Source organism: Ctenocephalides felis, unplaced genomic scaffold (assembly GCF_003426905.1).
Source record: "Ctenocephalides felis isolate EL2017-DRISC unplaced genomic scaffold, ASM342690v1 CF-g0.4_SCAFFOLD_03573, whole genome shotgun sequence".
Taxonomy (NCBI): Eukaryota; Metazoa; Arthropoda; class Insecta; order Siphonaptera; family Pulicidae; genus Ctenocephalides; species Ctenocephalides felis.
The window spans coordinates 18467252-18479438 of NW_020539727.1; the positions used below are offsets into that span (position 1 = coordinate 18467252).

Consider the following 12187-nt stretch of genomic DNA (forward strand, 5'->3'; position numbering starts at 1 on the left):
CATTCATCAAACAAAAATTGACAAAAACGATTTGACATAAATTATTAATGCATTTATTAAGTTAATGAAAGAAAACTATACAAAAACAATATTTAAATCATGTCGATGCAACAAATGTCTCCAGAAAATGTTAATTCCGAGCAAATCAAATCCGTGAGTACACATAACCTAAAAATTGTACAAGAGGTATATGAAATTTGTTTAAATAATTGTGAATGTTGATTTTCAGTTCAGGGATTTTGTGATGTCTTACAATAAATTGTCGGAGCGATGTTTTGTAGATTGTATAAGTGATTTTACTTCCAGAGCTATTAAGCCTTCAGAGGTAACTATCGATTAGTATAATAATAGATGTAAGAGCTTGTTTATGAATGCTATTGATTGTGTTTATCTATGTGATTTTTGAAGTACCTAGTAATATGATATTAATATACAAGCAAACATATCGATTCTGGTTCAGCAAGTTGAGATTATTTTATTACTAGTACTAGTATCTAGTATATATCAATTACCCTATTATAGGAAAAATGCGCGTTAAACTGCATGGAAAAGTATTTAAAAATGAACCAACGTGTCTCCCAACGTTTCCAAGAATTCCAAATGATAGCAAATGAAAACGCCATAGCCCTAGCCCAACAATCTGGACAACTACCCAAATAGTACAATTTTTAATCTAGTAGTAGTCTAATATTATTATAATTTTATTAAATAGTTATTGCTGTTACTGCCAAATACTATTATATTTAATAAAACCACATAGATATATAAACATAGACATTTATTAATTACATACATCATCATCATCATGATCGTTATCATAATTATTTATTATTATTATAATTAATTAATAAAAATATTAAAACTTTAAAATAGGCTTGATATAAACTAGAAGGTTTACTTAATTATATAAAATATCTATTTAGTTATAATAATATTTCCAGTCGTAGGCATAAGCGGCTAAAATAACTATTTACAATTTGTAGTACACATTAGGTCGGTGGTCGAGGTAAAAGTTCATAAATATATATATATATATATATATATATATGTGTCACAAATTTTTGAAACTTCAAAAAATGTTTATACATTCTTTTTAAACAAAAATCTGTCTAAAACTTCTGACAATAATCTTTCAATATCTTATTTCAAATACTTGTTTGTGGCAGTTTGTTCTAATTTTGAAATTGTCTCAACTTTAACTATTTTTAAAAATAGTTTTCTGATGTATCATCTTTTTATTTTTTTGTATTTTTTCAAACCCTCAATTATGAACAAAATTCATGCATTTCATGTTTTTTTTGTTCTTTTCAATTAATAAAATTAAATTTTTGATATTTCGACTTATTTTAAATTAAAATTAACACGTTTTTCCAAATATTTTACATTTTTTTAATTTTCAAATTTTAATTTTATACATAATTTAAATATTCTTCTTGCCTTTAAACTTTTTATAAAGTATTTGCTAAATTCTCAACATTTTCGTAAATTTTACAAAGTTTTTTTTTATATTCAATGATTTCATTTATATTTTTAAAATCTATATGACAAAATTGATAATTATCAATCTATTTTCCTTAATTATTAGTGTTTTTTTAATTTCCTTTAGAATTTATATATTTTTTATCAATTTCCAGCAATTCTTTTTTTTAAATTTTATGTTTTTAAGTAAAATTTGAAAATATATTGAATTTTCAGCATACTTTATATATAAATATAAAAATAGATAATATTTTTAAAAATAGTCAATTTTAAAATTTATTAAACTGCAAATATAATAATATATTTTAAAATAACATTAATTTGCAACATATTGTTTTTTTTATAAAATGGAAAATACAAATGTCTGGATATTAAAAATGCAAACATAAAATTGTGTAATTATATAGTTAAATATTTTAAACAATTTTGGAATTCAAAAAACTTATTTGTAAATACCTTTTTTTTTAAATTTTAAAATATAGATTAAAACAATTATCAAAATTTACTTCAAATATTATAAAAACTTCAAAAATTTTATATAAAATCACTGGAAATTAAAAAAATATATAATTTAAGATTCATTTTTAATTTTTTTTGTAAAATTTGCAAAAATGTTAAATATTTAGGAATTTTATTATATAAATTAAAAAAAATTAAAACTAAACTGCTGGGAATTTAAAAAATATTATACATCTCCAACGAAAGTTTTAAAATTAATAAAAATTAATAAAAATTTAGACATTGTTATTAAATTTTATATATCAAATATTAAAAAAGGTTGAGTTCCTAAAATATTAAAATATTCAGAACACATAATTTCTCTTTGAGTTTAAATTCATTTTCCTAAATACAAAAAATCGAAAACAATGATAATAAAATTGAAAGAATATTAAAAGTCATAATAATTAAAAAAAATTACAATTTAAAAAATTGATTGAAATATAAAACAATTAACAATAATTTTAATAATTCAAAATTTTAGGACATCATTAGTTTTAAATTTATTTTTAAATAAATTTTGTTTAAATATAAAAATGCTGATTTAAATAATTTATAATATTTTTGTCTAGAATTTGTCTACATTTATTAGGAAACCAATATTTAATTATTTAAATTATTAAAAAAAAAAAATGAAATAAATAACAGTTGGTTTAGAAAAAAAATTACAATAACTTTATAAATTTGTTAATTTTAGCACTTAATAAATTTTTCTTAAATCAACTTTTTTTTATTAATAATAAATTATTTATTACTTAAATGTTGACAAAACCTAGATCTAGACAAAAACATTATAAATTGTTCATTTTTCATAAATAATTCAACATTTTTATATTACAACAAAACTTATTCATTTTTAAAAATCAAATCACAAACAAAATGTTCAGATTTAGCACTTATAAATTTGCCTAGAAACTAAAAATCGTGAACAATGATAATAAAATTGAAAGAATATTAAAAGTCATAATAATTAAAACAAACTATATACAATTTACTAAATTAATTGAAATAGAATAAATCGAATTTCAATATTTAAAATCAGTATTTTTAGATATGTTTAAAAAAAATTAAAAATATTTGTTAAAGCATCAAAAATTTGTCATTATATAACATGTCAAGATAATTATATGTATATTAGAACAAAATTTATTCATAATTCAAATGAAAAAACAAATCACAAGAAAAACTACAGATTTGCACTAATAAATTTTTCCTAATAACCAAAAATTGTAAACAATGATAATAAAATTGGAAGAATATTAAAAGTCATAATTAAAAAAAATTACAATTTAAAAAATTATTTGAAATATCAAAAATTGAAATTTGATCATTTAAAATCAGTACTTTTAGATTTGTTTAATATTTTTTAAAGCGTCAAAAATTTGTCATTATTTAAAATATGTCATATATATATATATATATATATATATATATATATAAGGTTGTCAAATATCTCCCTTCCGCCTTTTTGTATTATAAATCAAGAGCAAAAAAGCGGAAGGGAGATATTTGACAATCTAATATATATATATATATATATATATATATATATATATATATATTGTTCTTAAATTACATACCTCATTTATATTCGAGTTATAGCATCATCATCTACTTTAAAGCATGCACCATTAAAATTTCCTTATTAATTCTAAAGTCATCCATTTCGTCAAATTAAAATTAAAACAATTGTCTATATAATTGCACAACTTACCAATAATTTTAGCATTATAAAAATACACATTTACCTTCTAGGCACTCCTGTAAAATCCTTTCGGTTTCCTCGACCACATAATAAAATAATTTAACTATCACAATAATTAAGGCTTAATCTTAATGGATTTAATAGCCAAGTCCACTAATAACTAATAATAAAGTTAATTATTATTAATTAACTTTCAAGATTAATTTGTAATGGTATGCTGCACATAACCATTAGAATTCGTTGTGTTCAGTTTTGTTTTGGGGTTAATATCAGTGTTTAAAGTAACGTAAGGCAGGTTTGTGGTTTTGTTCACTGGTGGTGAGGTTTGTTCTAGGTTAGGAATTTCGGCAGCTTTTACGTAACCTTTAGGGATTGCTGATAAGTTACCAACACGTACAGGACTTTGTACTTTACTCGTATTCGGGGTAGCTTCCACCACGACATACCCTGGTGCAGTATCAGACCTTTTCACAGTCGTCTTAATCTGGGACATAGAGTCATCGTCATCCTGGCTATCATCAGGTGTATTCGGTGCCATTAATAACCTCGTCGGTTGCTCCACTCCTGGTAAACACGTTATAGGCAGATACCCACTTGTCAGTTTATCACCAGGAGGTAGTTTCGTGTAAGTCAAGGTGCTGTCGGCGTTTTCTGGACTGCTGGTGTCTTCAAGGGGATTCAAGTTGGCACATTCGAAGGATTCGTAGGGTTTCTGGTGGTGATTGTTGAGGTTGTTCTGTTGCATTGGCATTACGGCCTGGACGTAGCCGTTGGTCGGTTTGTTTTGGTTGTTGGTTTCGGAGCCTACTCGACAGTATTTACCGTTGTGGGATAAATAGTCATCTGGGAAATAGATGTAGGATTAAATATTGTGATATTAAGTTAGTTAGTACAGTAGAATCCGATTAGTATGACGCCGGATATAATGGCAACCGCTTATTATGACGTAATCGCACTAGGAAGTTTGGTTTCCATATAAAATTCCTTAAAAAAACAGCTGTCTAGTCAGATATATTGACATCGCTTACATTGACATGTCGCTTATAATGACCCATTTTTGCAAAAAATTATGTCCATTTATAATGACCGACATGATTTTACATGATGTGGCCAAGTCTACGAAAGCAATTGCTATGTCTTTTATGCACACATGTCTTTTAAACACCAGGGACTGTTTTTACAATAAAATTATGTAAAGAAATCAATCAAAAATTACTGATTACTTACATTAGAAAATCATATTTGTATGTTCATGGGTAGGGTAGACCAATTATTAATGGTTCACCACGGATATCTCGTAAACAAATAAAATTAGATTTTTTTTAACAAAAATATTTGATAGTAGAGGGCAAAAAATGTATAAATTCATAACCAGCCATCACCTTTATTCTTATGACTTTGCTATCAGAAGATAAGCAGCACATGACTGCGATAAAAAGGATCAGCTGAACCTTTACTTTGGCAAAGGTGTAAGCAATAAAACAGTAAAGTTTAAAAAAAAGCAATTTTACAAGAGATTAATTGAATAAATTGTTATTCCGGCTCTTCTGATGAATATTTCTGACCAATAGCAAATCAATGTAATATACAGTGTTGTCTTTGTAACAAATGTACTCACAGAATTAATATTTTGCATTGGTTCAATAATGTAGCGTAAAATGCCTAGAAGAAATTTCATATGTTCGCCCCCTGGTTGTTCCACTTTACCCCGTATGTGAGGTAAGATGGGTCAGATACCAAATGTTTAAAAAATAGTAAAAAATATAATATTTATATAATTAGGAATTGTGTACGTATGTATGTAAGTTTTTCTGGACATAGTTCGATAGATGCTTCTTTGATGTATGTTATGTATTGTTCATTGGGTTTAGACAGTATAATTATCGTAAGCCAAATTGAACCGTTGTGCCCCGCCCTACCCTATGTCAATTTTATTTTATATTAAATTTCAATGTGTCATTTTTATTTTTAATTAAAACGTTTGTATAGTTCTTTTCTTTTAAATTACTGAAACATGTAACATATTTGCATATTAAAAAGTTTTTCTTCAGTACGCTTTTAATGACGACCGGTTAGTATGACGAGATTTCGGCGTCCCTTCGATGTCATACTAAGCGGATTCTACTGTAGTTAGCAACAAGTTCATGCTCAGAGATAGATGTGTTAGTTTAAAAAACAATTTGTAAATAAGATGGTTGTTGAAGTACAGAGTTAGTGGAAAAATTAGTGGCGTTTTAGATAATAGTAGAGTACAATTTACAGAGTAATAAGTAGAGAACACAAATAAATATCTTGTATATATATATATATATATATATATATATATACTAGCTGACCCGGCAAACGTTGTTTTGCTAAGTAAGGTATATTCTGAACAATTTCTAGAGAATCAAAAATATTAATACTATAAGTGTATAAGGATGTGTTGTTTGAATGCTATATACAATGAGTAAATAATTTAAAAAACGGGATAAAAAGTATTTCATATGTTTCTCCTGGCTCTAAACTACCTCCCTGCCACCAATAGATTACTGAGAAACAGCAACGCGTGGCCGGGCTAGCTAGTATACTTAGAATTTTCATTAGTACATATATAATGAATTAGAATGAAAAACAGGATGAAAAGTATCCTATGTGTTTCTCCTGGCTCTAAATTACCTCCCTGCCAATTTTCATCTAAATCGGTTCAGCCGTTCGTGAGTTATAAGTGTTGCTACTTAAGCGATCCTCTTTTATATATATAGATATATATATATATATATATATATATATATATATATATATGTAATTGAATAGTCTTGAATTTGATGTTGATAGTCTAGGGAATGCAATACCGATGGAAAATTTCAATACCGGTGTTTCGGTAATTTTTCATTTTAAAACCGGAATACGGGTAAATTACCGGTATTTTTTTTATCTTAAACAAAGGTAAACAAAATTGAAAGTTACTAGTACAAATATAAAAAAATGTATTTACAACTACAACTATATTCAACTAAACAATAAAAACAATAAAATAAACTAATAGGTTTATTTGTTTAAATAATAATTTAACAAAATTATATCCAATTTAATTAATTCATTATCACTATCGAGTATATTGAGTACTTTTCACCAAAAACAAACTTATGAGTAAGACCAAAAACTCATAAAAGATCATATAACATTATTATAATGAACTGTATTGCCTGTATCCGATGTGTTAAATTAGCATAATCTCCAATATTTAAAAAAAATAATTTTCTACACTAATTTAAGATCGGATACTTCGTCGAGATAAATAATAAGTTACTATAATTGTTGAGTATTGTTATTTAAAACAATGTGATGCTTCTATAGTATTTTCAAACTTCAAAACGTTTTCGAAAAATAGTATTTTATAATTGTAATAAGAAGCAAAAATATTTAGTAATTATCATAATTATTATGTATAAACTTAAAAAAAAAATAAAGCTTACGCAGGGGTAACATGTATGATATAAAATATTTTGGCGCAAATATCACTTAAAAAACCGTTACATTTTTACATAAGATGAAACAAACATCATTATCTATCAGTCCAATTCTATTTATTGTAACACGATATGGAGCCCTTTGGAAAGCAATAAATATTCAGTTTAATGACGAGTTGAGATAATATTTGACATTTGTTTATCTTATAGAATCACTTGAAGATATAGCTGTTTATGCGATTAAGGAATTTAAAGATAAATTCGTTCCGAGAAATTTAAACTTTAGTGTATTATGTATCAAATAGCGCTTATGTAAAAAATACCGAAAATACCGGTATTTTTGGGATAAATACCGGCAAAAAATACCGCCGAAAAATCGGGCGGTTTACCGATAATTCGGTATACCGGTATTGCATTCCCTAATATATATCTTAGAGGGCGTCTATTAATCACGTGATCGATTTTTTTAGGGATTTTGGGACTCCGCCCCCTTGTCCATTCCTAACTTCTTTTTAAATGGTTAGCTAATATATAATACGTTTTAATAAATTATAAAGAATAAATTTTTATATAACTTACTTGATGGTTTCTTCTGCTCATCATCTAAATTCATCCAATCATCATTTGGTGACCTCGGTATGTCTTCTAATTTGATCACAGTCATTGCTGGATCTTCGGCAGTATTGTGATTTAATTTTGACCATTTGTCACCGATTATTGGATCATCTGAACGGTTGTGCTGAAAAATAAAATAGATAATTAATAGATAGATAATGAATAGATAAATAATAGATTATTGCTTTGGGCGTTGAATAAATAAATAAATAAATAATTGATATAGGAAATACCAATTTTGGTAAAAATGGGAGGAAGATTTTCATATAAAAATGTAAAAGACCGGTAGGGTTATTTTTAAGATAAATTTAAAACTACATAATATCAATTGTATTATTACTCTTAAATTGTTTTTTTTTTTAAATCCAGATATGTCGAAGAGTTTGATTTCAGTCAATAATTGATTTAGCATAGAAAGTCGAGATATTTTGGCAAAAATAACAGAAACAACTTTGCAAGAAATGTTCATTAAATCTTTTTCAAGAAAGATGGCTTAAAAGAACAAAATTTGTAATTTTATCCTTTAGTAAATCCGAATCGCTAATTTTATGTTTTCTCAACGTTTCAAGCCATTCTGAATCGAATGAGACCAAATTTGGAAAAAGTATGTGTGTGTGTATGTGTGTGTGTATATGTGAACAGATTTTTCTATTGTTTTTTTTTCACTTACTGTTCCTGAATCGTCAGCACTCGATTTCGAAGAAAATGTCGAATTTATGGTCGTATGAAGGTCGTGAGAGGAAAATATCTTTCCATTCTTTTGTGGTAGAAGACTCTGTAAATATATTCATTAATTAACAAATAAAATCAAAATTCTTACCATTTAAAAACTACTTCTATTACATTGCTTTAAATTGAATAATTAATTCACTAATCGGTACTTTTTGTAAGAAAAAAAGTATTTTTTATTATTTTATTATAAACCTGTGAATTAATTATTTTATTTAATGTAAAAATGATAATTTGTACTAAATATAACTGCAAACTTAACTCTAAATTATATATATATATATATTATATATATTTGCTCTTGGTTTATAATACAAAAAGGCGGAAGGGAGATATTTGACAACCTTATATATATAACTCATTTTTCTATTTTATTTCTGTACTTTTATGATTTTTCGGACAAAACTAATTTCCACACAAAATCATGAAACTTTAATCAACTTTATATTAGGAAGAAAATTGTATTTTGGAAATTATTTCATTAGCTGACTAAATTGTAATAATGCCGTGCGATTATTAGTAAAATTAATCAAAATTTCAAAAATGTTCACCCACTAATCTAATTCTCTATTTTTTACTCACCGTTTCATCAAACAGGAATTTATTGTCCTTGCTTGCCTGGAATTAAAAATGAATCGATTAAAATTTAATATATGTATATATATATATAAATTATAAATTATAATTGTTAATAATAATAATACTTACAATAGCCGAAGAAATTCCTGGTGGAAGTCTCACTTCTATCGCTTTCAGGTCTTTGATATATGTGTATGCTCTGTAATAAAAATAATAGATTTATTTTAAAAATAAATAACTACAATATATATATATATATTAAATTAAATATGTAATTCTTTTTTAAATCCTAGAATAAAATCTGTTTTGTACTTGTGTGAACAAGAATTTGACCTTTGGTGGACAGGTTTTTTCAAAAACTGTAGCCGATTTCAAAGATTTGCAAAATCAGCAAATTTCAGTAATTCTTATTATTATAACAATCATATCATATTGAAGAATAATTTTGCAAAACTGCAATATTGTAGTACAAAGGGTACGACCAGGAAAATTTTAATATTTAATGTATAAAAAACATTTTTATGCAGGATTGTGACACAAAAAGTAATTTTTTTTTAAAAAAACATTGTACTTTAGCACAAGTTAAATTTAAATGCATTACGAGTGTGAGTTTAAAAAATATAAAATATAAAACATTGAAATTCCGAAAGATAACAGTTGGGAATAGTGCTGATAACATTTTTGTAAAGATCTGGTGAAATCTAAACAAACATCCCAAAATATTATTATTATTATTGAAAATTCTTTAAATTTTAGAACAATATGCCGCTTGCAACGGACATTATGCGATAATATATTAATAAATAAAATGTTTTTTCTACATACTAGTGAAACAAAGGTCTAAGGAACTCAATGACTACAAGGATAAATCAATAAAACCACATTTTTTTTTATAAAAAATAATTATATTCCATAATATCATCATCCAGAGTCATTTTGTTCCTTGACCATGTTTCACACCAAAAAAAAAACTATAATGATGTGTAACAAAGTCGTACATTGTTAAAAAAATAAATACAACAGAATAAAAATACAGTAAAACCCCGTTAAGACGATTTCTGCCTATACTTCACAATAAACTATCTTGTTTAAGACGCGTATTAGATGTGATTTCTTGAAAATCGTTTCAACGGCTTTTTTACTGTATTATTTTATTCCTAATTAATGCTAAATTTCAGTAAATAAATATTTAGAGATTCAAAATTGCACAGTTTTTTAATTTTGACGATTTGATGTTAATTATTTTTTACTGATTTTGGAATTATTAGTAAATTGATATACATTATATATGCAATTGTATTTCAGATAGTTTATACAATAATAAATAAAGTTCCAATATTATTATTTAAAAAAAAACGAATTGTTATTTTTAAAATTTTTTTGATCATTTTTTTTTTAATCAAAAATTATATACCACAAACTCCATCAATATAAAAAATTTCATCAAATTGTCAAAAATTCTTCCCAAGAATCAATTCCAAAGAAACGGCCCGGCCGATCTTAACGAAAAACTAATCAACGCGAGTCCTTAAACAAAATGTCTTTTAAAATTTGAAATCGGTTCAGCCGTATTTGAGAAAATGTAGACGAAAGGTAAAATTTTGACTCACATCTATTTTTTCCAATTTCGGTGCCAAAAGATTCATAATAACTTCTTATCTATATCTTTCGAACAAAAATTATATTGCACTTTTCTACTAATACAAAAGAAACGGCTCAGTCGATTGCCTAACGCCCTTATAACATTCGTGAATGCTATAGCATTTAAATTTTAAAGCCAATTATTTTGAATTTAATTTATATAGCCTTACGTTTTTATAATTATTACATCTGTCAAGGTAATAATAATTGATTTTTTAGGTAATTTAGAATTATCTTATAAACGGCTCAGTCGATTGCCTAACGCTGACCCTTATCACGTTCGGGAATGCTATAGCATTCATTTTCATTGTGATGCAGAATGACATGAATGCCATAGCATTCAAATATTAAAGTCAATTATTTTTAATTTAATTTTATATAGCCTTACGTTTTCATAATTATTACATCTGTCAAGGTAATAATAATTGATTTTTTAGGTAATTTAGAATTATCTTAGAAACGGCTCAGTCGATTGCTTAATGCTGGCCCTTATCACGTTCGTGAATGCTATAACATTCATTTTCATTGTGATGCAGAATGACATGAATGCCATAGCATTCAAATATTAAAGTCAATTATTTTTAATTTAATTTTATATAGCCTTACGTTTTTATAATTATTACATCTGTCATGGTAATAATAATTGATTTTTTAGGTAATTTAGAATTATCTTAGAAACGGCTCAGTCGATTGCCTAATGTTGGCCCTTATCACGCTCGTGAATGCTATAGCATTCATTTTCATTGTGATGCAGAATGACATGAATGCTATAGCATTCAAATTTTAAAGTCAATTATTTTTAATTTAATTTTATATAGCCTTACGTTTTTATATTTATTACATCTGTCAAGGTAATGACTAACTGAATTTTTAGGTAATTTCGAATTATCTTATCTTTTCCTGTAGTCATAAATTAGCTTGGGCAATCACAATGCGTAAAATAGAAGCACAATACTTAACGTGAATGCTTTAGTTAAAAAATAAAATGACCGACAATTTTTGCCGAAATTTCTACTGTCCGCGAATGTCTTAAGGGAGTATTCTAGTGTAGAAATTCAAAAAAATCGATTTTTTTTTTATTTCATATTTTCAAAATTTAACTATCTAAGAATATGGGTACGAGAAAGTTTTTGAAAATTTGAATTATTTTCAGAGATTCATTTTACTGACTCGGTCTCCATACTGGTTTGGCTTCACGCAAAACTTTAAATGCGTTTTTCTCAGAACAGACTTTTTCAGTACTTTTGACACGATTTCTCGAATTTTACTCGACCGATTCACTTGAAATGATCAGAAAGTCTTGTTTATAGACCTATCTATAGAACTAGGATTATCCCCAAATTCCAATTTCTATTATTTTTAAAAAATTTGAGAAACTCAAAAAAACAATAAAAAAAACACTTTTTTATTCAAACAGTCGCAAATTTGTAAAAAAAAATTTTTTTTTTACTCATCGCTAGTTCGGCCGATTGCGACATCATTGCAGATT

The 12187-nt window shown here is 25.9% G+C and overlaps 2 protein-coding genes across 2 annotated transcripts in view; both read left to right on the forward strand.

Moving 5' to 3' along the window:
* The window catches only part of LOC113389377 (transcriptional regulator ATRX homolog), an 84811-nt gene that overhangs the window by 31537 nt on the left and 41087 nt on the right, over positions 1–12187 (forward strand).
* LOC113389379 (mitochondrial import inner membrane translocase subunit Tim9-like) lies at positions 9–752 on the forward strand. The gene is made up of 3 exons (XM_026626425.1): positions 9–153; positions 230–325; positions 523–752. The coding sequence occupies exons 1-3, from the start codon at positions 100–102 to the stop codon at positions 658–660; spliced, it is 288 nt and encodes a 95-aa protein (XP_026482210.1). The 5' UTR covers positions 9–99; the 3' UTR covers positions 661–752.